Source organism: Odocoileus virginianus, chromosome 1 (genome assembly GCF_023699985.2).
Source record: "Odocoileus virginianus isolate 20LAN1187 ecotype Illinois chromosome 1, Ovbor_1.2, whole genome shotgun sequence".
Classification (NCBI taxonomy): Eukaryota; Metazoa; Chordata; class Mammalia; order Artiodactyla; family Cervidae; genus Odocoileus; species Odocoileus virginianus.
Genome location: NC_069674.1, coordinates 52,033,012 through 52,059,544, shown reverse-complemented (window position 1 = coordinate 52,059,544; position 26,533 = coordinate 52,033,012). Strand labels below are relative to the sequence as shown.

At 41.3% G+C, this 26,533-nt stretch overlaps 1 protein-coding gene across 9 annotated transcripts in view; it reads left to right on the top strand.

The window, feature by feature from the left end:
* PDE1C (phosphodiesterase 1C) overlaps window positions 1-26,533 on the top strand; it is a 585,243-nt gene that overhangs the window by 159,737 nt on the left and 398,973 nt on the right. For all 9 annotated transcript variants that reach the window (XM_020908903.2, XM_070468251.1, XM_070468240.1 and 6 more), the window contains one exon: window positions 4,220-4,270. In XM_020908903.2, coding sequence (XP_020764562.1) covers window positions 4,220-4,270 — 51 coding nt within the window. The remainder of the gene's footprint in view (window positions 1-4,219; window positions 4,271-26,533) is intronic.

Sequence of the window (26,533 nt, the reverse complement as noted above, 5' to 3'; positions counted from 1 at the left end):
CCCATGGGACTCCAAAGATGGAAAGTCCTCTGATTTGTGATCTAAGACTGCTCTGAAATGTATCTGAAATACATTTCATATAAATATACATACATATATAATGACCCAAATTAAATATAGTAGTTAATTGTTTTCTACCCCTTTAATAAAAACATTTTTTTTTTTTCTGATTATAAGTATGGCATTGCTTATCCAACTGTTGGGTTTAAGTAGCAAAGTATAAAAATGGCTGATAATCTCCCCAAATGCCAGCAGATGGAAGAAATAACTGTTAACATATCTGGTACACCTCCTCTCTGTTTCTCTGTGGCTGAATACACACGCAGTCTAGACATACAATTTGACATTAGTGGAATTAATGATACATACTGGTCTGTGTGTTATACCCAGCATGACTTTTGGTAAATCTACATAATAACTTCCTTTAAATCTCATAATTGTTTTTATGAGCTCTTGCGAAATTCAAACTTTAATTGCACCTGATAAATGAAATATCTACTTCATTATTGAAGCTTGCTGGATTTTTTAAAAATAGAAAGCAAACAACAGTGTAGGAAGGCCCCTCTGCTGGCCAAGAAGCTCTTGTGTGTCTGAACTGGTCAGCATTGTGCTGGAGGACTGTTGAACATCTTGGATTGGTTTGTGGGCTGGAAACAGAGGGGCTTAGCAAGCTTGGCCACAGCCACTCATTGTAGTGCTGGCCTTGGTTGAGTCTTAGTTTCATTAAAAAAAAATTTTTTTTAATTGGAGGATAATTACTTTACAATATTCTGATGGTTTCTGCCATACCTCAACATGAATCAGTCATGGGTATACATATGTCCCCTCCCTCTTAAACCTTCCTTCCACCTCCCTCCCCATCCCACTCTTCTAGGTTGTCACAGAGCATCAGCTTTGGGTTCCCTGTGTCAAAGTAAATTTCCACTGGCCATCTGTGTTACATATGGTAATGAATGTATTTCAATGTTACTACTCAAATCATCCCACTTTTGTCTTCCCCCACTGTGTCCTAAAGTCTGTTCTCTATGGCTGCATATCCATTGCTGTCCTATAGATTTTTAAGCCCTTTAAGAGGTCCTGTATTCACTTGCTTTCTGGACTCACATCGCGTATAGAAAGCCCAAATGCCAGTCAGCGAACAGGTGCCTCCCAAACATGCAGGAGCTGCACCTGCCCATAGGAGGCATCTCAGTGGTGATCTGTAGCTGGCCAGTAAGTCTGCACAGTTTTTAGTTTCTGAGAGAAGCCGATAACCTGCATTTATGTTTGAAACCTCTTGATTTTTAAATGAAGACAATGAACTGTTTAAAAATTAAATACGTTGTAGGGGCCAAGGAAAACACACCTGGGGCTTTTTATAGCCCTCTGGCACTGAGGGCTCCATCTACTGAGCCATCTGTGGCAGTTGGTATCAATTTCAGTTATCAATGAACTATTTCATTCAGTTCTAAAAACATTGACTGAATGCAGTAGTCTGCATGCCAGTCACTGAAAGATTGGAAACACAAAGATGAAAAGTGATCATCCTTGTCTTTGCTACAGTAGTTTATAGTTTAGAGCAGTTCTTCTCAAAATATGGTCCCCAGAAGAGTGTTCTCCATGTCACCTGGAAGCTTGTTAGAAATGCAAATTCTTGAGCCCTATTGCAGGTCAACTGAATCAGAATCTGCATTTTAACCAACCTTTTGATCTGTTTCAACAGACCTTCCTGGTGGTTCTAGTGCCTGCCGAAGTGTGAGAACCACTGGCCTGGGAGGGTAGTGAGGGGCAGAGGTCTGTGGAAGGTAGAAGCTATGCTGAGAATCAGGGGAACTTTTCAGAAATGAATGGCTGTGGGACTTCCCTGGCAGTCCCGTGCTTAAGACTTTGCCTTCTAATGCAGGGAGTCGGATGCGGGTTCAATCCCTGGTCAGCAGCTAAGATTCCATAGGCCTCTGGAAAGCCAAAACACAAAACAATATTGTAACAAATTAAATAAAGACTTTAACAAAAAGAAATGAATGGCTCCAGTTGAATCTTAAAAGATAAGCAGGAGTGAAGCAATGGGGAGGGCTGTCTGGGAGGAGGGGGGCAAAGGAGCTGTAGCAAAGAGGACAGAGAGTGTTTGAAATTTGTCCATGTATAGCCTGTGGCTGGGTTCTGAAGGCAGTGCTGGGAGATACAGTGAGCTGAGAATAGGAGGGGCCAGCTGTTCAGTACTTGGCCAGGTAGACTGGATTGTATCTTGCAGGTGTTGGGGCATCATGGAGACCTTGTGGTACTGGGTCTGCATTTAAGAAAGTAATGCTGGGAGCAGGGTTCAGATTCCTTCTAAGTAAAGACAACTCACCTGGCATGTCACTGGCCTAGATCTTGTTTCCTGCCTCTCCTGGTGTGACTTGGATCTGGGTCAGCAATTCCCATCCTCGGACAGAGTGGCAGGGAGGGGAGGAAAAGCCAGGGAGGGGTGAGGAGGCAGCCAGTGATGCCTGTGAAATTGTGATGGTGTTGTGCCTGCTCTTTCTCTGTCCCTCAGGGAAGATGTGTGCTCTCTAAGCTGAATGTTGTAATGGTCACCGGTGTTCTCAATGATGGCAGTGGTCTTCATGATCCTACTTTAAAAGTGGCCCATCACTTTCTGCAGCAAATATATTGGAGTATAACCTTGCTCTCTTTCTTTAGAGATTTATAGTGTCCAAAGAGGAAGAGATTTGAACTCAAGCTGGGGAAACTCATGTCTATAGCTAACTAAGTCTTACTACTTTGTCCTGCCCTCCCTCTCTCTCTTTCTCTCTCCATTTCTCTCTCTCTCTCTCTCTATTTCTTTTCAAAATGCTGGAGTGTGAGATAGTGGAAGCAGGATGCAATGTCACCTCCCCCTGCTGGTCATTTTGTACAATGTCTTGTTTATAATATATACAGAGTGGAGACAATGGTCCATGGAAATGACAGAAATATAAAATAGCTGAGATTGAACCCATTAATTTAAAAATTATGGTAAATTAAAAAAATTCCACCCTTTTGAAAGGGTGAAAGGAATTTTTTGACTCCTTCCATTCTTTGCAAAATGATGTAATACATTTCTGAAGTAGCTATTTTCTTGCATCCTGCACTATAAATTCTCATAGATAAGAATGGTTTTAATGATTACATTAGTAATTTCCTTTATTCTGTATATGTATTGGGTGTTCTTTCCTAAACTAAGATATTGAACAAGTTTTTTCCATTTGATTGCTTTGGGTGTTCGTTCAAGTTGATCATACATACTTATAAAACACCCAAGGTTATAGTCTTTATGGGCATTGAAAGTGATATTTAAAGTGAATGAAATTTGTATTTCAGTTTAACCTTTTTTTATCCATGATGATGGTGTTCATCAGTATGTGTCCATGCTAAGTTGCTTCAGTCATGTCCAACTCTTTGTGATCCTATGGACTGTAGCTTGCCAGGCTCCTCTGTCCATGGGATAAAGGTTGCCATGCCTTCCTCCAAGGGATCTTCCTGACCCAGGGATTGAACCTGTATCTCCTGCATTTCCTGCATTGGCAGGCGAATTCTTTATCACTAGTACCACCTGGGAAGCTTGTTCATCAGTATAGGGGATAGTAATTATGAACCTATTGAGATGATAGATTATAGAGAGGCTTTTCAGAGGAGAGTGAATGACCTTGCTGAGAAATCTTAGGGGTAAGGTTTTCTAGAGAAGCTTTCTGAACAATTTTCTCAATCCTCTTATTTGTTGGCTTCTAAATTTAAATATCCTTCTTAACAAAAACCAACCTTACTGTTTTTTCTGAAATCCCTGCCTTGATTTGCCCCATGGATCAGGAAAATCAGACTGATGGCAGGTGGTTGAGGTGCATTTGTGTGTTGAAGGACATCCCACTGAGAGGCAGCTTGAAGCAGAAGGATGTATACTGGCTTGGAAGCCAGGCGTGCACACCTCTTACTCTGCCTGCAGACCAGTTAACTCCCCTAAGCCCAGTAAACTAGGTGCTGTTTAGGTTGTCTCCAGCTTAATTCACTGTTTTAATCAAAATGATGAAGACATTGGCTTCATTTAGGCAGTGAGAGCAGCATTAGAAATATAGAGAGGGAGTGAAGTTGCTTTTATCCTCTTACAATGACTCTCAAACACAGCTTACTAGTGAATCATCCTGAGGATTAGCTGTAGGTTGGCATTTTCTGTAGACACATGTGCCTTGTACTTAACTGCATCTTCTTTTTTTTTTTTTTCCAGTTGCAAATGAAGCTGGAGATAAGACTGCCAGGCCACTTGCCCGCTTCTCCCGTGAGTAAATTTTGTTTCATTCCTCTCCTGGGCTCCTTCAGCGGCTTTTTGCCTGTGTGGTTCACCCGGCCTGGTGTCAGGAAAACACTGCCCATAAAAGAGTAATATAGGAGGTATATTCATGGGCTAATACTCCACTTGAGCCCCATCACCAGTGAGTTATTCATTGCGATTGCCTTTTCACTCTTTGGAATTGTGGTTTATCAAATTGTGCTCTAGGGCTTTGCAGTGCTAACTGTGGTCCTGGGAGCAGCAGAACTGACATCACCTGATGACTTTTTCAGAAATGCAGGGTCCCAGGCTCCCCTAGACCTCCTGAATTAGAACCTACATTTCAGCAAATCCCCAAATTCCTGTGCACGTTTGAATTTGAAAAGCACTGCACTGGAGGGTCCCCTGAGTGTCCTGCTGTGGGGTGAGACTCATTTCTGAAGAATGAGCACAGAGTCTGTGAGGTGCGTGTAGTTGTCACGGTCCATAGAAGTGTGGAAGCATCATCACCTCCCAATGTGGACTTAAGGCCTAGCTCTACTGGCTTTGCCTCAGTTCACTGACATTTTGAAGCTGAGATGCAATCCATGACTGCTTCTCCTTTGGCACTGGGATATTTGTAAGGGTCTGGGAGCTCCCCATGAGTTTCACTTGGCTCCTGTCTCCAGGTCTTGATCCCAATGGATGAGCAAGAGTCAAAAGCCCCTTGGTGTTTCCTGTGCCAGAGTGATCAGCAAGTTACACAGCAAGTTAATGCATCCCTGGATGAAAACCCAGATTCCTTGGAGTGGAAATACCAAGGGAGATTGAGTAGGGTTGAGGAGAGAAGCTCCCTAAATGCGTGGAGCATCCGGTGGAGAGATAGCGGAACCGCAAATCATAATAGGTGGATTTTTGTTCCAGCACCATCACTGCTTGCTGGCTTTCACTTAAAGTAATTTAACTGATACTTCCTGGGCCTTAGCTTTCCCATCTGAAAAATAGGACATTCATACCCACCTTCTCTCCTTTATAAAAAGTTGCCGTCTTTTGAAATGACGCTTTGAGAGGGATTACACAAATTCTGAGTTACTGTGTTGTTCACAAATGTTGACCAAGTCTTGCATGTGAATTCTGCCACAGTAAGCCTTAATACCTAGAGGCGCAAATGTATCGTTTCTCTTTTGTTAGGGCTTCCTCTAAACTCTGCCTTCTAGCTCTTTTGTGGCAGGGGGTTGGGAGCTTCAAAAATTTGGGATTGATTCCTAAAAATGATTTTTATAGAACTGTAATAATATATGATAATGAAAGAGCATTAAGTGCTCACATTTTAGAAACTGTGTAATAAAACAGTTGCTTCTCACAGGCCCTGTTTTTCACTGCTCTCCTACTTGGAATCATTATTTCCAAATAAGTATGTCATCCCACAGCTCAGTGAGGGTGATGAATATGCCTTTAGTCCCTTTATTTCTTCATCTCCTGAGCAGTAGTCAGGCAAATTAAGAAGCTGGAGCAGTAATGTGACCACGCAGTGCAGGCTGCACCCCCTTGGGAGCTCCTGCTGTTCTGATGCTCCTCACGAGGTTAGGAAGGGATGGAGCCCTTTAACCATGAGGCTGGAATGAAACCTGGAGCGGTTAGGCCCTTCACAGAGAGAAGAGGGTACCTCCTCTTGTAAGCGGCTTCCACATTTTCTAAATTGTGAGACTGGGTTGGAGGGATGGTGTGTCACTTGAAAGCTTATTTGTAGGAGCTGAGTGACGAGATGAGGAAAAATAATTTCCATACAGGAAAAAAGTAGATAGTGGCAAACCAGTTAAGCTGGGCTAATTCTGAAAAGAAAAAAAAATCTCCTGACTTAGTCCTATGTCCTGGGAAAAAGTCAGATAGCACGTTATCTACTAAATCTTTCTGTAGCAAGTCCTAGAGGGGGGAAAAAATAGGTGACTTTTAAGAAGGAAAAAAAAAAAAATCCTCAATGTAGCATTGTCTGATTGTCACTCACTTCACTTTACCACATTGAAAAGGACCTCTTTTGAAGTGTTCAGTTTGGGAAGACTGGAAGGATTTGAATGATAGCCTTTCCTTTTGAGACCAGAAGGTGAAGCACTCTAGCATTCTCTAACGTTCACACCTCACAAGACACGTGAAAGTCCTGAGAGTGCCCACGCCCAGCACAGAATTAGGAGAGACAAGAAAACAGGCAGGTAGGGTTGTGCAAACTGGACCCTGTTCTGCAGAAAATGCCTGGGGTGGGGAGGCAGAGGCTGGGCCACTGGCTTCCGTAGTAGTCCTGAGGTTTTCCTTCCCTTTGGGGTTCTTCCGTTCTCATCCCCGATGCCTCTGCAACATGTTCATTTCTCTGTAGATTTTGCTGCTGCTTGAATCCGTATACTTTTCTTGGCTTCCCCTATTGCAGTGGAGATGAACTCTGATGATTATAGTAAGGAATCCTAAAGGAGAACTGGAGGTAAACAGAGTATAGAACCATGAAAACATCTGGCTTTTCCAAGGGCTGGCTTCCCATCCTGCCTTGGCCATCTGATTTACCAGTCTTGCAGGCTCCTCTAGTCCACTTACGAACAGAATCACTTGCACAGTATAGCCCAGTGCTTGGGTTTCTTCTCTGTGTGACTGAAACCACCGCCCAGAACACCATGCTTTCCTCAAAGAAGTTGATTCCCAAACCCATGGGTCAAGCTTACTTCCTTTGACATTTAGACTGGAGACACTTGCTGTGCCCTGAGGTGGTGGGGTGCCAGGAAGTGAGTCCTCCGAAACTCTGGATACTGTCAGTCCCTTTGCTACCCCTGTCCTCATCATTTTAGGCTTAGCAGTGGCTTTTGATTAACCTGACCTTAATCAGAGCTTCTGTGTAACAACAGTGGGTACAGTGAGTAACAAGGAAGTCATCCCCGTGGGAGTAGGGTGGGAAAGGAGCAGGAGGGAGTGGGGAGTGGGATTCAAAGGAAGTAGGGAATATTATCTTCCCCTCAGAAACCTGCAGAAAGATGAGGGTGTCCAGGAAAATGAGGAGTTGAGAGTGACCCTGACTTTCTGGCACGGCTTGAACCCAAAGTACGTTGGCTTTGGGTCAACAGATGGTTTAGAATGGCTCTCACCATGAGGCTGGCTATCCTGGGGCTGGAGCCCCTGTGTGTGGGGACCACCCCTCTCTCTGCAGTGGTTGGGGTGAGTACTGCACGCGAAGCTCTCTGACAGGCAGGGCTCACGTTAGCTGCACAGTCTCCAGTTTTATAAATGAGAACAAGGAGGCTGGGAGGAAGGATAGAGAATTACTCACTGCTGGAATTCTAGGTCTTTCAACTCCGAATCTTGGCTATTCCCAGTGCACACTACTTCCTCCTTGGTCTCAGGGGTTGGAGTTTGCTGATTCTGGGACATGGGAATTGGGGGTCTTCTAGCTTAATGGTGGAGGTGCTAAAGCTTTACCACAGGGCAGGCTTCAGAGATCCATGTGGCTGTGACCTCGACTGCAGTTGTTTTTATCTGGGGTGGGAAGACTTTTCCTCCACCATCCCCTTCCACCAGCTTACTTGTATCAGGAATCACCTAAAATAAAGGAAAAACTTGATATGCAAATCCCCTTGGGAGTGCAAACACAGGGGGTTCATTCTTACTATGATGGAAATGGTTGGTTTATAGCAGATTTAGCCATTGTTTTCCCCAGATACCTGAAAGTGTTTTCTCAGTGGGTAAAGAAAGGGAGGGGACAAAGGGATTGCTTCAATTAATTGTTCACTTGGCCATTCATTTAGATACTCATTCAAATAGTTACTGAACATAATCGTAGGCCTGGCCCTGTACTATATGCTGAGGACACAAATTTTGATTAAAGCAAGATCCCTGTTATTAAAGAGCTCACAGTCTAATCAGGGAATTGGAGAAGTAAGGGGCTCCAATGCAGTGTGTGGAGGGAAATGCTGGAGGTTGGTACAGAAGCTATGGGAGCCTGACGCTGTAGACCTCATCTGGCTGGGGGTGTAGGTGGATTCAGGGGAGCCCTCCTGGAGGGGACAGGCAATCCCTGAGGCTTGGGGAGGCTTGGGGTTAACAGGTAAGGAAGGTAACTTACGTTCCTTCAAAAAAAAAAAAAAAAGCAACACCACTTTTCAAGGAGTAAAGGCCATGTGTAGTGTTCAGACATGGCCACAGTGTGGCAGGAAAAGTCCAGATTTTGGTGTCCATCTCTACGCCAGGAACAGAGTAGGCCAGTGCAGTGGCCAGAGCACTTTTTGTGAAAGGAGCATGTGGCATTGGAAGAGACTGTGTGGGGGGAGGGGTTGGCCCCAGAGCTTGTGTATCTGGGCAGCTCCATTCTGGAGTTTTGATTGCTTCCCTAGCTGAGGGGCAAATCATTTCTCCCCTGAGATTAGCAATGGTTGAAAAGAAAATAGTGGTGTCCAAAGCAATAAGAAAATGGAGCCTAATTAGTAATGCCTACAAATGTAGCCTCTCTTGCTTTGGGAGGTAATCATCCGGATGGTGTTGAAAATAGATTATTCTATAAAGGAACTGGAGTAGTTTCTGTGGATGGATGATAGAGCAAAGAGAGGTTGCCTGGTATTTTTGTCCTGGGTGTTTGATTGGGTGAATGGTCCCCTTTCCTGGGCAGAGATGGGCATGGGCAGGCAGGGGTGGACAGCTAGGCTGGGTGCTGGGTGAACCTAGTACTTATTACGTGATGTCCATGGTGGAGCCCAGGGCAAGTTCAGATAATGTCCCACAAAGTACTTGAGTCTACTTAGAGACCCTTTCTAAATTAATGGTCATGGTGAGGAGGGTTTGTTGCAGGCATTGGGAGCTTGAGTTGACAGTGGATGGGTTACACAACCAGGATGATGAGAGCAAGGATAGGATAAAATGGGTAGGAGAAAGGGCTGAGAACTGTCACAAGTGGTGGTGAGCTGTGACTTTTGGCTGGGCATTCAGTGTTATCAGCAGTGTGTTCTGTGGATGATCTACAGTCATAAAAAGGGCCCAGGACAGTGTAGGAAGAGGATGTGATTTCCTGGCTTGCCTTAAACAACTGTAACTGTTTCTAAAATGTTCAGATCTCATGTAGAGCGCTAGATCCCACCTCAACAGTGTTCACAGACCGAGCATCTTCATTTCCCACTTGTTCCCACAGAAAGTTATCTTCAGCAATGACAGCTTTGGAGGCCAAGGGGGCCAAAATCCAGCTCAGTGGTCTTCAAAGTGAGGTCTCAGGGAACTTGTTAAAAATATGAGTATTTGAATCCCTCACCAGATCTGCTGAATCAGAAACTCTTTGGAGTGGGTCTTAGCAGTCTGTGTTTTAACAAACTCTAGTTGTGATTCTGATGCACACCAAAATTTCAGAACCACTGCTTGTAGTTGGAAGGACTGTGTTGTGGTGGAGGAGGCAGAGGCAGAAGCCAGCATGCAGAGCAGTACAGTGGTTCTATTTAGTTTATATATTATAGAACAATACAATTTACAGTTTTCAATAGCCCCAGAAGGAGAGGGGGGTGGCAGAGGATGAGATGGTTAGATAACATCACTGACTCCATGAATTTGAGTAAACCAAGAGATAGTGAAGGACCAGGAAGCCTGGCGTGCTGCAGTCCTTGGGATCGCAGAGTCGGACACGACTTAGCAACTGAACAGCAGTAACAATAATATGTAATTACATACAGACATAAGATAGAATAGATGTTAGTTGTTCTTGTCAAAGGATAGTATATTATTATTTAATTTTTATTGGTGGAGTTGGTGGGGACTGATGGAGATTATGGAAAGATGATCTAAAAGTCCCCCTAATCCAACCCTGCGACTGGCACTGCTTGGCATCACCTCTTGAATCTAATCTTCTCTTTTCTAAGGTCATCTCCCATCCGGCTCTGGCCTTTCCTCTTCCACAACAAGGTCGTTAGAAGAACTGCTAGGCTGGCCCCTAGCTTCTTTCTTGTAGCTTCAAGTCACCCTCCACACAGTAACCTGTACCGTCATGGTCTAGTTTTTGTCATGACATAATTTGTGCTTCAGAACTGCAGTGGGGGACAGGTGCTTCCCTGGTGGTCTGTGGTTGAGAATCTGCCTGCCAGTGTGGGGGACAAGGGTTCAATCCTTGCTCTGGGAAGATCCCACATGCTGAGGGACAGCTAGGCCCTGGGCACACAACTGCCCAGCCCACATGCTGCAACTGCTGAGCCTGTGCTCTGCAACAAGAGAAGCCACTGGCATGAGCCCGTGAATCCCAGCGAAGGGTAGTTCCTGTTCACTGCAGCTGGAGAAAGCCTGCTCCCAGCCGTGATGACCCCGCACAGCCAAAAATGAAAAAGAAAAAAAACACATGGAGTTATTCCCTAACTAGTGTTCATCCAAGATTTCTCTGTCTGACCACAAGGGTCCCACTGCTCTGACTTGCCCTCTTTCCCCAACCCTTTCATCAAATATAGTCGTTATCAGCCAAGCAAATCTGCTTGATTCAGTAAACAGATACATCAACCCATTATCTTAGATATGAAAAATTTCAAGTTAGACTAGAACTTGCAAATGATCCAGTCCAAAGCTCACCATCTCCCATAAAACTCATCCTCTTTATGACATCCTTGTTAAAGGGGTCATGAACTCTCTGAAGGAACCCAGCCTATGATGGAAAATTCCCCTTGTCTCGGCAGTGTCCCTTTGCTGTTCACCTGAAACCATCACAACATTGTTAATTTGCTACACCCCAATACAAAGTAAATGTTAAAAAAGATAACTTACCTTGTCTTAGAAAAGGTTGATTTTATGGTCAAAATGATGGACTGGACTGTTATGTGTTTGGGGGAATTGAAACTCACTCTGCTTTTCTTGTTTTGAATATGTTTGATCAAGTCTTTGAATATGTCTGCTATATCACTTGATCTCCAGTATGTTAGCCATTGGTCCACCAGTGGATGGTCGATGGTACTGCAAGTAGCTGTCTAGGAGCTTGTGGACGATATATAACCTAGGTGTTAGCTGGAGGTTCTTGACCTTTTGAGGTCCAGGTGAAGTGTTCGTCGCTCAGTTATGTCTGCCTCTTTGTAGCCCCATTGACTGTTGCCTGCCAGGCTCCTCTGCCCATGGAATTCTCCAGGTGAAAATACTGGAGTGGGTAGCCATTCCCTTCTCCATGGGATCTTCCCTTCTTAGGGATCAAACCCACGTCTCCTGCATTGTGGGCAGATTCTTTACTGTCTGAGCTACCAGGGAAGCCCATTGAGATCTAGGTAAATAGGTTCAGATCACTATTGTGTGCCCTTTGGAGGTTCAGAGCAGACCCCAGTATCCCATGAGTACCTGGTATGACAGTGTTCTTCTGACCCTGATTTCCTACTTCTCTTGATTGTGTTCCTCTATATGCTTCTGGCTTTTTTCATATCTGCACTGACATAGACCCAGAAGCAGGCCAAAGCACCTCTTCTTCTTTCTGAGTAACCAGAGGCTACTGGTCAAAGCAGAACTTAACTGAAGATGAGGAAAAGAGAGATCACAATATGCAATTGCATGCAGACAATTTAATGTCATAGTTCTGTCCTCAACAATTCTTCCATCCATCCCACAGCCAGTAATTTTTTTAAAAGACCATGTTGCCCATGCAGCTCCTAGCTGACTGTCTCTTGATCCTCCTCTATCCACCTTCCTCCATTCTTTACCCTTTATTTCCACTTCTCTCTTAGGAACAAAAAGATGCTCCTCCTGGTCTCTTGTGTGGAGCAGCATGACCATTATATTAGTTGCTTTGGTATCTGCTGACACCCTTGCCTTCATCATCTCTCCTCTACTTAGAGTTTATTTCTTTTTCTACATGTAGGTCAGTTGCTTCTTCTTTAGTGGGAATAGTGGTCCAACCTGTTGAGGTACTAACAGATATTTAACCCCTGCCACTTGAAAAATCTGATTAGAACTTTGTGTGTGTGTGTATGTAATGTGATCCTGAGGAGGACAGGGAAGACATGGGTTGGCTTTTGTATGCCAAGCATCTCCTCCTCTTCCCTTTCAATGTATAGTCCTTTGAATAAAATTAGGATAAAGTTTCTGATTCCAGTAAGAGGTGGACTAAGAAAACCTGAAAATCCTCTAATTTTTATAAGCATGTAGAAGTGCTGAGTTGGAGAAGGCAATGGCAACCTACTCCAGTACTCTCGCCTGGGAAATCTCATGGACGGAGGAGCCTGATAGGCTGCAGTCCATGGGGTCACGAAGAATTGGACACAACTGAGTAACTTCACTTTCACTTTCCACTTTCATGCATTGGAGAAGGAAATGGCAACCCACTCCAGTGTTCTTGCGTGGAGAATCCCAGGGACGGGGGAGCCTGGTAGGCTGCCGTCTATGGGGTCGCACAGAGTCGGACACGACTGAAGCGACTTAGCAGCAGCAGCAGAAGTGCTGAGTAAAATATTTTTTAAAAAAATGTCTTTAAACCCGTAGTTAAACTTGCAGTAGAGAAGGGAACCCTGCAGGTGGTAGAAATGAAAGAGGAATTTAATATCAGTACAGCAGGCTGTAAACATGCGTGCTGAGTCTGCAGCTATGCTCCGTGGGGGTGGCGCTGTTAATTCCATGGAATCTAGTAACATGTGTTTTAACATCTACCTGGGGAAGGGAGTTAAGGCCTTGGTCTGTGCAGGCTGGGAAGTTGGGTTGGGACTTCTGCCTGAACTTGGATTCTTAAAACATATGGCAGATCATGTTTTCCAAAAATATTTGCAGCTCTATCTCCCATCCCACATGCTCTTCTTATAGTGTGATGTTGACAAGCCTTCCACTGAGTTGTGAAACCCATGCCCCCTCCCCTTGAATATGGGTGGCCTGTAGCTGTGGTGGATATGTCACTGTGTGACTTACAAAGTCCACCTGGGGCCTGGTGGGATGCTTGTTCTTGGAAGCTACTGTGTCTGAGACTATAGGTTTAGTTCTTTTGTATTAAAAAAACCTTGATTATTAGTGGGGCCTATGTCTTCGTGCCTCCAAATAGAGTGCTTTCCTCAGGTTCTCTTGAAGCTTAGTATGCTGATGTAACTAGTTCTGGTCAGTGAAGTGTAAGCAGAACTGTTGGGGTAGATTTCTGGAAACTTTCTTGAGGCTCTTGTGTTCCCTTTATTCATTTTCTTATTTATCCTTTCTCTACCATCCTGCCTGGAACACAAATAGGCTATCTAGAGCTCTAGCTGCCACCATGGGCCATAGGAATCATGATCACACCCAGAAGATTTTGTGGAACAGAGATGATGTATCAACCCTGAAATGCTTACCTCCAGATTTTATACAGCTGAACATAAACTTCTATATTGGTTGATATTTTGGAATTTTGAGTCTCTGTTACTCAGATATATATTATCCTAGTAATGCATCTTCCAATAGACTGCATACTTCTCAATAGCATAATTAGAAGTCAGAAGACAAATTGAATATTTGTGAAATGATGAAGGAAAAGAACAATCTGGAATTCTATACTGAAAGAAACATTATTCAAGAGTGAAGCCAAAATAAAGACATTTTTCAGGCAAAGAAATTCCAAGAGAATTTGTTATACATATATCCTTTCTTGGGCTTCCCCGGTGGCTCAGATGGTAAAGAAATCCACCTGTAATGCAGGAGACCTGGGTTCAATCCCTGGGTTGGGAAGATTCCCTGGAGGAGGGCATGGCAACCCACTCCAGTATTTTTACTTGGAGAATCCCCATGGAAAGAAGCACCTGGTGGGCTACAGCCCATGGCTTCACAGAGTTAGACATGACTGAGTGACTAAGCACAGCACACACATATTCTTACTTAGAGAACTGTTAAAAGATACATCTCAGGAAGAAGACAGTTGAACCCAGAAACAAGAATGAATATAGAAAAAAGTGATGACTCATGATTTTATATGTTTAATAGCTAAAAATTAAAAAGAATATTGGGATTTTTTAAAAAAGCAGCTTTATTGAGATATAGTTCATATACCATAAGGTGCACCTGCTAAAAGTGTACAATTTCGTGGCTTTTAGTATATTTGTGGAGTTTTGCAATTATCATCATAATCTAATTTTAGAAAACTTTTGTCACACCTAAAAAGAAATCTTTTTTTTGAATGTTGCATTTTTTATTTTTATTTTTTTCTCCCAATTATTTTTATTAGTTGGAGGCTAATTACTTTACAACATTGTAGTGGTTTTTGCCATACACTGACATGAATCAGCCATGGATTTACATGTGTTCCCCATCCCGATCCCCCCTCCCACCTCCCTCCCCATCTCATCCCTCTGGGTCATCCCAGTGCACCAGCCCCGAGCACTTGTCTCATGCATCCAACCTGGACTGGCGATCTGTTTCACACTTGATAATATACATGTTTTGATGCTGTTCTCTCAGATCATCCCACCCTTGCCTTCTCCCATAGAGTCCAAAAGTCTGAAATAAAAGCAAAAATAAACAAATGGGACCTAATGAAACTTAAAAAGCTTTTGCACAACAAAGGAAACTATAAGCAAGGTGAAAAGACAGCCTTCAGAATGGGAGAAAATCACAGCAAATGAAGAAACAGACAAAGGATTAATCTCAAAAATATACAAGCAACTCCTGCAGCTCAATTCCAGAAAAATAAATGACCCAATCAAAAGATGGGCCAAAGATCTAAACAGACATTTCTCCAAAGAAGACATACAGATGGCTAACAAACACATGAAAAGATGCTCAACATCACTCATTATCAGAGAAATGCAAATCAAAACCTCAATGAGGTACCATTACACGCCAGTCAGAATGGCTGCTATCCAAAAGTCTACAAGCAATAAATGCTGGATAGGGTGTGGAGAAAAGGGAACCCTCTTACACTGTTGGTGGGAATGCAAACTAGTACAGCCACTATGGAGAACAGTGTAAAAGAAATCTGCCTGACAGCAGTCACTTTTAATTGAAACCCACACTCCCAGTTCTAGCATATCATGAATCTACTTTGTGTCTCCATATATTTGCCTATTCTAGCCATTGTATATAAATGGATTCATAGAATATATGGTCTTCTGTGATTGGCGTTTTTGACTTAACATAATGTTTTCAAGATCCATCCATCTTGTAGCATATATCAGAATATCATTTCTTTAAATTGCTGAAAGATATTCCACAGTATGGATATTTTCTATTTATTTTCATTTGAGTTGATTCCACTGTGAATAATGTTGCTATGAATATTTGTGTTTAAGTTTTTGTGTGGGTTGTATGTTTTTATTCAGCTTGGATATATACCCAGGAGTGGAGTTGTTGGATCCTATGGTAACAATAATTTCAGCATTTTGAGAAACTTCCCAGATCTTTTTCAAAGTGGCTAGATAATTTTATTCCTATCAACAAAATATGAGCATTCTAGTTTTTCTGAATCTTCCCCTACACTTGTTATGGTTATTCTTTAAAATTTTAAACCTATTATGTTTATAATATGAACAACTTCATACAATATGAAGTTGTATCATATTGTATTTTGATTTCCATTTCAGTTCAGTTCAGTCGCTCAGTAGTGTCAGACTCTTTGTGACCCCATGGACTGCAGCACACCAGCCTTCCCTGTCCATCACCAACTCCCAGGGCTTTCTCAAACTCATGTCCATTGAGTTGGTGATGCCATCAAACCATCTCATCCTCTGTCATCCCTCTCTCCTCTTGTCTTCACTCTTTCCCAGCATCAGGGTCTTTTCCAATGAGTCAGTTCTTCACATCAGGTGATCAAAGTATTGGAGCTTCAGCTTCAGCATCAGTCTTTCCGATGAATACTCAGGGCTCATTTCCTTTAGGATTGACTGGTTTGATCTTCTCGCGTTCCAAGAATTACTAACAGTGTTAAGCACCTTTTCATATGCTCTTGGTCTGTTTGTATATCTTCTTTGGAGAGCTAGTTCATTTTTAAGAAAAAGGGCAGCATCCCATTCTCTGATTTTCTAGTTGAAGGAAATACAATAAGATGAAAAGGTGCCAAACTTACTTATGAACCAAAGTTAGAGGAAAACAGAGACCTCAAATGCAGCAGTTCCCAAACTGGACTCATCATCTTTATACAAGTTCCTACTCCCATGTTTCCTAACTGAATCGGTGCCATTTTGTTCATTAGTAACATCAACCAAAAACCTAGAAATCACATGTGTATCTCTCTTCTTCCTCACCAGTCATTACATTTACTGAATCCATCTCCTGAATTCTGTTTCCTTCAGATCCTTTCACTCCATTCTCATTGCCACAGCTTTATTTTAGCCCCTTGTTTTCTACTACCTAATAGATTCCACTGAGCCTCCATTTTCCTCTGTGAAGTCTGTTCTCTTCCCTGCCAGAAGACTCTTCCAAAAGCATAGCTGACTATGTCATTCCGCTCCTTAAAAGCCTTCAGATGTGCTTCTGGGAAGATGGAGTAGACATAATTTTTCTTGTTACTATAAGAAGAAATACAGCTGAAGCTAAGTGTAATGGAAAACTCTGGTCATTTTATATGAAACAAACAAAAACCAAAGACTCTGAAAGATAAACAGAAGAAGCCAAACCAGCTAGAGATATTGGGACTTGGGAAATGACACAGTGGTGAGTTTTCTGGGTTTTCTTTTTGCCTCATACATCTCATACTTGGAGTTGGAGAACCCATAAACCTGGAAATGCCATAGGCCCAGACAATAAAAGCCCCCCCACCCCCAAAACCCTGCTGTCTCTATCCAAAGGACCAGGGAAGGGGCAGTCTAGTAAGGCAGAAAACTTTTAGATGCTAGCTAGACACTCTACTCCAGCCAAACAGTACAGAAAAAACTGGGCCCCATCCTTACTGCTGCCAACAGTGGCTGGGGGTGTTGAACTAATGTCTCACCTCACATGACTATCAGTGCCCTAACACCCCCACTGTGGTGGTTTCAGAGAAGACCAAGTAGCGATCTGGCTAATAATGAGGCCTCTTCCCCACCATGGTATCAGTGGAGAACAAATGGGGAACATGGAGTTCCATTTCCAGTTGGTAGTGAATCATCCATCTTCTTCCCTGTTGATGTGACTGATGTCACAGGAGACCTAGTGGAGAATCAGCACATCATAGATGACAAATGGTGCAGATGCCATCCTCATCAGATGCCACTGGAAATCACACGAGACGCTGGAGTACTCACCCTCTCCTAGCAGTAACAAATCTGCCTCTCTTCCTCAGAGCTCAAGGCAACTACAACAGTTAACGTAACTTAAAAAAAAAAAAAAGAAGAACAAGGTGCAAAGAATCAATGTATTTGATTTTAAAAGAATGTGTAGCTAGCTATAGGAGGGCTTCCCAGGTGGTGCTAGTGGTAAAAAACCTGCCTGCCAATGCAGGAGACGCAAGAGATGAAGATTTGATCCCTGGGTCAGGAAGACCCAGGAGGGCACAACAACCATTCCAGTATTCTTGTCTGGAGCATCCCAAGGACAGAGGAGCCTGGTGGTCTACAGTCCAGAGGATCGTAAAGAGTCAGACATGACTGAAGTGACTGAACATGCACATAGCGGTAGAAATAAAGACTTGGTGGTACTGGTGAAAGGAGAGAGTTATAGATCAGTGGAACACAATAGAGAAGCCAGAAGTAGATCCATACAAATATGCCCAACTGATTTTTGACAAAAGTTAAAAAGTAATTTAGTGGAGATAATATAGTCAAATGGTGCTGGAGTTTGGGGGGCTGGACTATTTGGTCATTCATAGGCAAAAATTCAAGCTTCAACCTTTGTTTCAAAACTTAAAAACAAAAATAGGCTTCAATGTGAAAGGTAGTACTCTAAACAGAAAAAAATAAGAGAAAATATTTGGAATGTAGGGCTAGGAAAGAAAGACTTGTTATTAAAAACATTGCCTATAACAGGAAAAAATGAATATGTTTGACTTCATCAATATAAGACCTTTCTTATGCCAAATTCTCTGTTAAGAAATTGAAAGGATAAGTTACAGTCAGAAAAGATTTGCAAGTAATGCTACTATCCAAGAGAGTTCTGATATCTACAATTCTCAAGACTCAAAAGTAAAAAAGTAAACAGTCCCTTTAGAGTATGACTTTCACCAAAGAAGGTATACAGATGGCAAATAAGCATTTGAAATAATGTTCAATATCATCAACCATTGCATGCATGTGTGCATGCTTAGTTGTTCACTCATGTCCTACTCTTTGCGACTGAATGGACTGTAGCTCACCAGGCTCCTCTGTCCATGGGATTCTCCAGACAAGAATACTGGAGTGGATTGCCATTTCCTTCTCCAGGGGGTTTTCTTGACCCAGGGATTGAATCCTAGTCTCCTGCACTGCAGGTGGATTCTTTACCATCTGAGTCACCAGGGAAGCCCCATTAGCCATTAGGGAAATGCTAATTAAAACCACAGTGAGAATGCTATTATACACCTAGCAGAATGGCTAAAGTAAAAATAGTGACCGCATCAAATCCTGGTAAGGATTTGATGAGAAATTTGACAGAGAAACCACATCATTCATATATCGCTGGTGGTACAACTATTCTGCAAGAATTTGACTGTTACTTAAAAAAACTAATATACAACTACCATGTGATCCAGCAATTACACTCCTTGGAATTTATCCCAGAGAAATGAAGGTTAATATTCACATAAATATCTGTATATGTGATTTCACTTCTATTAGAATGGCAAGTATAAAGGAAAAAGAAAAAAAAAGATACAAGAGTTGGCGAGAGTGTGGAGACATTAAAACACTTGTGCACTGTTAGTGGGAATGTAAGATGGTATAGTCACTGTGGAAAGCACTTTGGTGGACTCTCAAAATATTAAAAATAGAATTACCACATGATCCAGTAATTCTACTTCTGGATATATACCCAGGAGAATTGAAAACAAGGACTTGAACAGATATTTGGACTCTCTTGTTTATAGCAGCATTATTCACAGTAACCAAGAGGTAGAAGCAACCCAAATGTCTGTTAATGGATGAATCAGTCAGTCAGTTCAGTCATTCAGTCATGTCCGACTCTTTGCAGCCTCATGGACTGCAGCACGCCAGCCTTCCCTGTCCATCACCAACTCCCAGAGCTTGCTCAAACTCATGTCCATAGAGTCGGTGATACCATCCATCCATCTCATCCTCTGTCATCTCCTTCTCCTCCTACCTTCAATCTTTCCCAGCATCAGGGTCTTTTCCAATGAGTCAATTCTTCTTATCAGGTGGCCAAAGTTTTGGAGCTTCAGCTTCAGCATCAGTCCTTCCAATGAATATTCAGGACTGATTTCCTTTAGGATTGACTGCTTTGATCTCCTTGCAGTCCAAGGGACTCTCAAGAGTCTTCTCCAACACCACAGTTCAAGAGCATCAGTTCTTTGGTGCTCAGCTTTCTTTATAGTCCAGTTCTCACATCCATACATGACATAGCTTTGACTAGATGGAGCTTTGTTGGCAAAATAATGTCTCTGTTTTTTAATATGCTGTGTAGGTTGGTCATAGCTTTTCTTCCAAGGAGCAAGCATCTTTTAATTTCATGGCTGCAGTCACCATCTGCAGTGATTTATGAACCCCAGAAAATAAAGGTCTCTCACTGTTTCCATTGTTTCTCCATCTATTTGCCATGGAGTGATGTGACCGGATGCTATGATCTTAGTTTTTTGAATGGATGAATAGATAAACAAAATATGGTAAGTACATCCAGTGGAATTATTATTCATTCATGAAAGGGAAGGAAATTCTGACATATGCTGTGACATGAATAAACCTTGAGAACTTTATGTTAAATGAAATGAGCCAGTCACAAAAAGATAAACGCTGTGTGATTCTAGTTATATGAAGTATCTAGAGTAGTCAAAGTCATAGAGATACAAAGTGGAGTCATGGATGCCAAGGACTCAGAGGAGGGAGAATACTGTTTAATGGGTACACAGCTTCAGTTCTGCAAGATGTAAAGAATTCTGGAGATGGTTTCTGGTGATGGTTTACAACAATGTGGATGTACTTAGCACCACTGAACTGTATACTTAAATGTGATTAAGATGGTAAATTTTATGTTATGTGCATTTACTACAATTTAAAAACCCTGTACATGAGTATTTATAAAAATTCTATCCATAATAACCTCAAGTTGGAAACAACTAAGATGTATTTATCCAGTGGTTGATTAAACAGAATGTGGTGTGTTCATATCTTGGAATACTATTCAGCAAGAAAAAAAACAAATTATTGTTACATGTAACAACCTGGATGAATCTCCAGAGGAGATGCTAAGAAAAATAGCCAACCCCCAAAGTTATAAATTCCATGTGTATAGCTTTCTTGAAATGACAAAATTATAAACGGAGAACGGATTAGTGGTTGCTGAGAATTAAAGAGGGAGTGAGGTGGGGTGGAAGTGGGTATGGCTATAAATGGGCAGCATGAAGGATACTGGTGGTGATGACAGTGTTCTGCATCTGTGTCAACATCCACCGTAGCAACAAAAAGAATTGTATATCTAGGAATAAACTTACCTAAGGAGACAAAAGAACTATACACAGGAAATTATAAGACACTAATGAAAGAAATCAAAGATGACATAAACAGATGGAGAGATCTTCCATGTTCCAGGGTAGGAAGAATCAATATTGTGAAAATGACTGTACTACCAAATGTAATCTACAGATTCAATGTGATCCCTATCAAATTACCAATGGCATTTTTCATAGAACTGGAACAAAAAATTTCACAATTCATGTGAAAACACAAAAGACCCTGAATAGCCAAAATTGTCTTGGGAAAGAAGAATGGAGCTGGAGGAATCCAACTTCCTGACTTCAGATTATACTTCAAAGCTACAGTCATCAAGACAGTATGGTCCTGGCACAAAAACAGAAATATAGACCAGTGGAACAAGATAGAAAGCCCAGAAATAAACCCATGCACCTGTGGGTACCTTATTTTTGACACAGGAGGCAAGAATATACAATGGGGCAAAGACAGCCTCTTCAATAAATGGTGCTGGGAAAACTGGACAGCTACATGTAAAAGAATGAAATTAGAACACTTCATAACACCATACACAAAGATAAACTCAAAATGGATTAAAGACCTAAATGTAAGACCAGAAACTATAAGACTCTTAGAAGAAAACATAGGCAGAACACTCGATGACGTAAGTCAAAGCAAGATCCTCTTTGACCCACCTCCTAGAGTAATGGGAATAAAAACAAAAGTAAACAAGTGGGACCTGATTAAACTTAAAAGCTATTGCATAGCAGAGGAAACTATAAGCAAGGTGAAAAGACAGCCCTCAGAATGGGAGAAAATAATAGCAAATGAAACAACTGACAAAGAATTAATTTCCAAAATATACGAGCAGCTTATACAACTCAATACCAGAAGAGCAAACAACCCAATCAAAAAGTGGGGAAAAGACCTAAACAGACATTTCTCCAAAGAAGACATACAGATGGCTAACAAACACATGAAAAGATGTTCAACATCGCTTGTTATTAGAGAAATGCAAATCAAAACTACAATGAGATATCACCTCACATCGGTCAGGATGGCCCTCATCAAAAAGTCTACAAACAATAAATGCTGGAGAGGGTGTGGAGAAAAGGGAACTCTCTTGAGCTATTGGTGGGAATGTAAATTGATACAGCCACTATGAAAGACAGTATGGAAACTCCTTAAAAAACTAGGTATAAAACCACCATATGACCCAGCAATCCCACTCCTAGGCATATACCCTGAGGAAACCAAAATTGGAAAAGACACATGTATCCCATTGTTCATTGGAGCACTATTTACAATAGCTAGAACATGGAAGCAACCTAGCTGTCCATCAACAGATGAATGGATAAAGAAGTTGTGGTACATATACACAATGGAATATTACTCAACTATAAAAAGGAACATATTTGAGTCAGTTCTGATGAAGTGGATGAGCCTAGAACCTGTAATAGAGAGTGAAGTGAGGAAGAGAAAAATGAATATCGTATTCTAACACACATGTATGGAATCTAGAAAAATGGTACTGAAGGATTTATTTATAGGGCAGCAGTGGAGAAATAGACATAGAGAATAGACTTAGGGACATGGGGAGAGGATAGGAAAGGGTGGAAAGAGTAACATGGAAACTTATATTACCATATGTAAAATAGATAGCCAACAGGAATTTTCCATATGGCTCAGGAAACTCAAACACAGGTTCTGTATCAACCTAGAGGAGTGGGATGGGGAGGGAGATGTGGGAGAGAGGTTCAAAAGGGAGGGGTATATGTATACCTACGGCTGATTCACATTGAGGTTTGACAGAAAACAACAAAATTCTGTAAAGCAATTATCCTTCAATTAAAACATAAATAAAATTTAAAAAGCAACTCTGTGATGACCTAGAGGAGTGGGATGAGGGATGGGGGGGAGGGGATATATGTATACATATAGCTGATTCATTTTTTTGTTGTACAGCAAACTCTAACACAACATTTTAAAACAATTATACTCCAACTAAAAAAAGAGATGAAAAAAACAACAAAAGCTGGTCAGAGGCACCTTTATTATAAACCCTGGTCTGAACCTCAGGACAAAATAGTCACTCCCTCATTTGTTTGTTATCTATATACTTCTACACAGTTCTTACTTGCTATTATATTAGTATAATATATTATCTATATTATAAATAACTGTTTTATTTATTTATTTATTTGTCTGTGCCAGGTCTTAGTTGTAGCATATGGGATTTAGTTTGCTGATCAGGGATAGAACCCAGGGCCCCTGCATTGGAAGCATGGAGTCTTAATCACTGGACCACTTGGGAAGTCCCTATAAATAGCTTTTTATTGACTGTCTCTCTACTAGATTTGAGTTTCTTGAAGCAGAAACTATGCCTTGCTAGACAGTGTATAATAAATGTTCAATAAATATTTGTTCAGTTTGACTGAAAGCAGAGTGAATGGGAATGTTCTGGATCTGTAACTGTTGGTCCTTTAATGGACCGGAACCTGGTGGTCCGGAGTCGACGATGAGAAAGTGAAAGAAGGAAAGAGGCTAATATTCCCTGGGTTACGCAGCCAGCTTTCGCATTCCAGGGAATCAGCCAGAAATAGAGAGATAAAGAGAAAGAGAGGAAGAGAAAGAAAGAAAGACACGGGGACCCAAGCTCTGATGGAGCAAAGGTGTTTTAATCAACATGGTGTGGGCATATATACTGTCTTACAAGGTAGTTATTCTCAGCAAAGATAAAGATTAAAATTCCAGACTTACAAAACACAAGGCGATCCCTATTAAAGAGAGAAGAGGGTACTTATCACCATAATGAGAAACTAACAAAGGAAATGCCTGGATTCCTCAGCCCTGGGAAAGGCGTGCCTCTCCTCTTAATTCCTGAATATTCAGGAATTAATAAGGACCAAAGGATTCCTGACAGATCCAAAACAGCACACAGGAAGTCTCCTGTAAAATGCTTCCTGACACTGTAACAATTCCAAACAAGGGGAGAAATCCCACTCATTGCCTGGACAGCTCTTAGGGACGCAAAGTCAGTTACCTCACTAGAAAGAAGTCAGATGCATTTTAACTTACAGGACTCCCATGATTTTCCAGTCACAACTTCCTGTGATGCCTTCTTTTTCAACAAATATTTATGGAACACCTATTGTGTGCCAAGTACTGTGTCAGCTCCCCCTCCTTTGACAGTGCAGTGATTCCTGCCATAGTGTCATTAGGCCCTGGCTAAGTCTTGGTTTGAAGCCTGCGGTGGACACCTATGGCCTAGGACTGTGAAATGTGCAATTCCAAGGACATCATCCTGCAAACTCAGCTATGAACAACTCCTCCTGCATCTGTACAGTCCTGGAGACTCTGTTGAAATTCTCATGTTCACAGCTGCAGTTCTTGGAACTTGTGAAAGAATTGCTTAGGTTCCAAGTCAGTAAATTTTATGAAGCTAGGTTCCCTAATACAGAGCAGGATAAGAAGAGAGGTCAAAATGTGAGGCCAATTGGGTGAGAAGCTGAAGAAAACTCTTACATGATACAATTAAAATACATGGAAGAAAAGATTGATGAGAGATTCATTCATATTTTAAATACAGTTTTACAGCCTCAGAAGCAGATATCTAAGAAACAGATAAAAAAAGTTAACCTTGAAGGACATTTTGAGTGCAGGAATGTAAACATGAGTGGATCACAGTTCTTCCCCTAAAGGAGCCAGACAATCCATTGTTCTTACTTCATTACCAGCAATGGCTAGTTCGGGCCAAAATTAGAAAGAGTTCTTCTCTGTGACTAATAAACATGCTTCTGTTTTTCTGGAACTCTCAATTAAAACTCCAGATCTCCAAGCAATTACTTCAAACATTCATATTTTTGATCACAGTATACATACTAGTTAAACATGTCGCAAAGAGTCAGACGTGACTTAATGACTAAACAAACAACAAGGATGAACGTGGCACGTTGGTCCAAGTGCTCAGAACACTTTCATACGTGTTGAAAGTGACTGAATTCATTCCCACTAAGTTTTTATAATGAGATTAAAAAATCAATCCTGGAACTTCCCAAAGGAATACTAGGCAGATTTACAAATGAATCATCCAGCAGATGGTAAGACTTGGATTTTTGCATGCTTTGCAGACATTAGCATACTTCAAGGTAGTTATGCATTGAAAAAATTTTACTCAATTATGGGGGGTGGTGATGGTGTCTGACTTAGTGATAGTCTAAATTATAGAAAATTTAAAAAAATACTCTCTTCTAATTCTCAAACTTCCAAGTTACCCTAACCATTAACAAAGTGTTTGTCAAGTAGACTTCACTCTTAATAGATAAAGTTTCTCTTTTAATTAGCATACTAAATGAATGCTGTCAAAGTTCTTGAAAACAGTCTCCTTTTAATCTTGTCTACATCATTACTCTGCTGAACAGACTCATTCTTTTGATGTGTGGCAAAGAATAATCGAGACATTTCCTCTTGGAGTTGATGGTCTCACTCTGTAGTGATCCACTGCACCAGATGAATTTCTAAATAGACTTTGAAAATTATGTAGGAGCTGTGTCCATCAATTGGGTAAAGACAAATGCAAGGCTTTGAATCAGGTTGGGCCCTGTTCTTACTGTTCTCTTTAGGCTTGGGTTATGTATTATTTATTGTGAAAACTATCTGTTTGCATATGAATGTCAGTCTTAACTCTTGGTTCTTTCTGCTGAGTTTATCTGGCAGCCCAGATGAATGAAATTCACTCAGTCGTGTCCGACTCTTTGTGATCCCATGGACTATACAGTCCAGGGAATTCTCCAGGCCAGAATACTGGAGTGGGTAGCTGTTCCCTTCTTGGAGGATCTTCCCAATCCAGGGATTAAACCCAGGTCTCCCACACTGCAGGCGGATTCTTGACCTGCTGAGCAACCAGGCAGCCCAGGTAGATAGTGAATGAAACCTAGAGTGACCTACATACCTTGCCTTCTAGGAAACAAGTTCTGTATCAATCTTTTTGCATTCCAGAATGGTTAAACTAAGGTCAACCCCCTCCCCCCACCTCCAAATTATGAAGAACTAGGGAAATTAAACACCATCCTAAAGACTTAGGGAAAAAGTAGACTTCTGAAAAATAATTTAATATAGAAACTAAAAGAAAAAATGTAAATGCTATTTTGTATTCTTCATAAGAGGCAAAAAGACACAGTCCCTATGATAGGAGCAGAAAGCTGTTAAGAAGAAAAGCAGGCTGATTTTTAATTGAGATGCAAAAAGTAACAATGCAAAGAAAGTAAATATGAAACATAGGAATTAAAATCTATGCTGAAGTATAGAAATGACCCTGAAAAGATTTTAATCAGTGATTGGAAGACAAACTCGAGAAACGGTGTGTTAGACTACAGATGAAAGGGATGAAGAACTGAAAACGAGAAAAGATAGTAGTAGGAGGTCAGAGAAGGAAAAAACCTACACAAATTAATGAATCGTAGATATTTTGAGACTGAAGCCATTCAACTGGAACAGAAGCAGTAATCAAAGATAAAATTGAAGGCAGCTTGCTTGAACAGAAAAAAGTAAGGTTTGAGTCTGCATATTGAAAGGGCTTGTGTTCCAGAAAAAAATAAAAAAATCAGTGAAAGTAACCCACAATTACATATATACTAGCAAAATTTTTGAGATACAAAGATAAAGAAAAATGTCTGCCTATAAAGGAAAAGTAACCACTGTCAGCTTGGTTCCTAATTCCCTTTTACAGCATATAAACAGCAGAAGATAATTGAGAAATTGTTCCGAGTTTAATGTAAATTCAATAAATCTGTACCTAAGCTGTTGTTCATGTGTATTTCATTAACCAACATGTCATTCCTGAAAAGAATTATTTGAG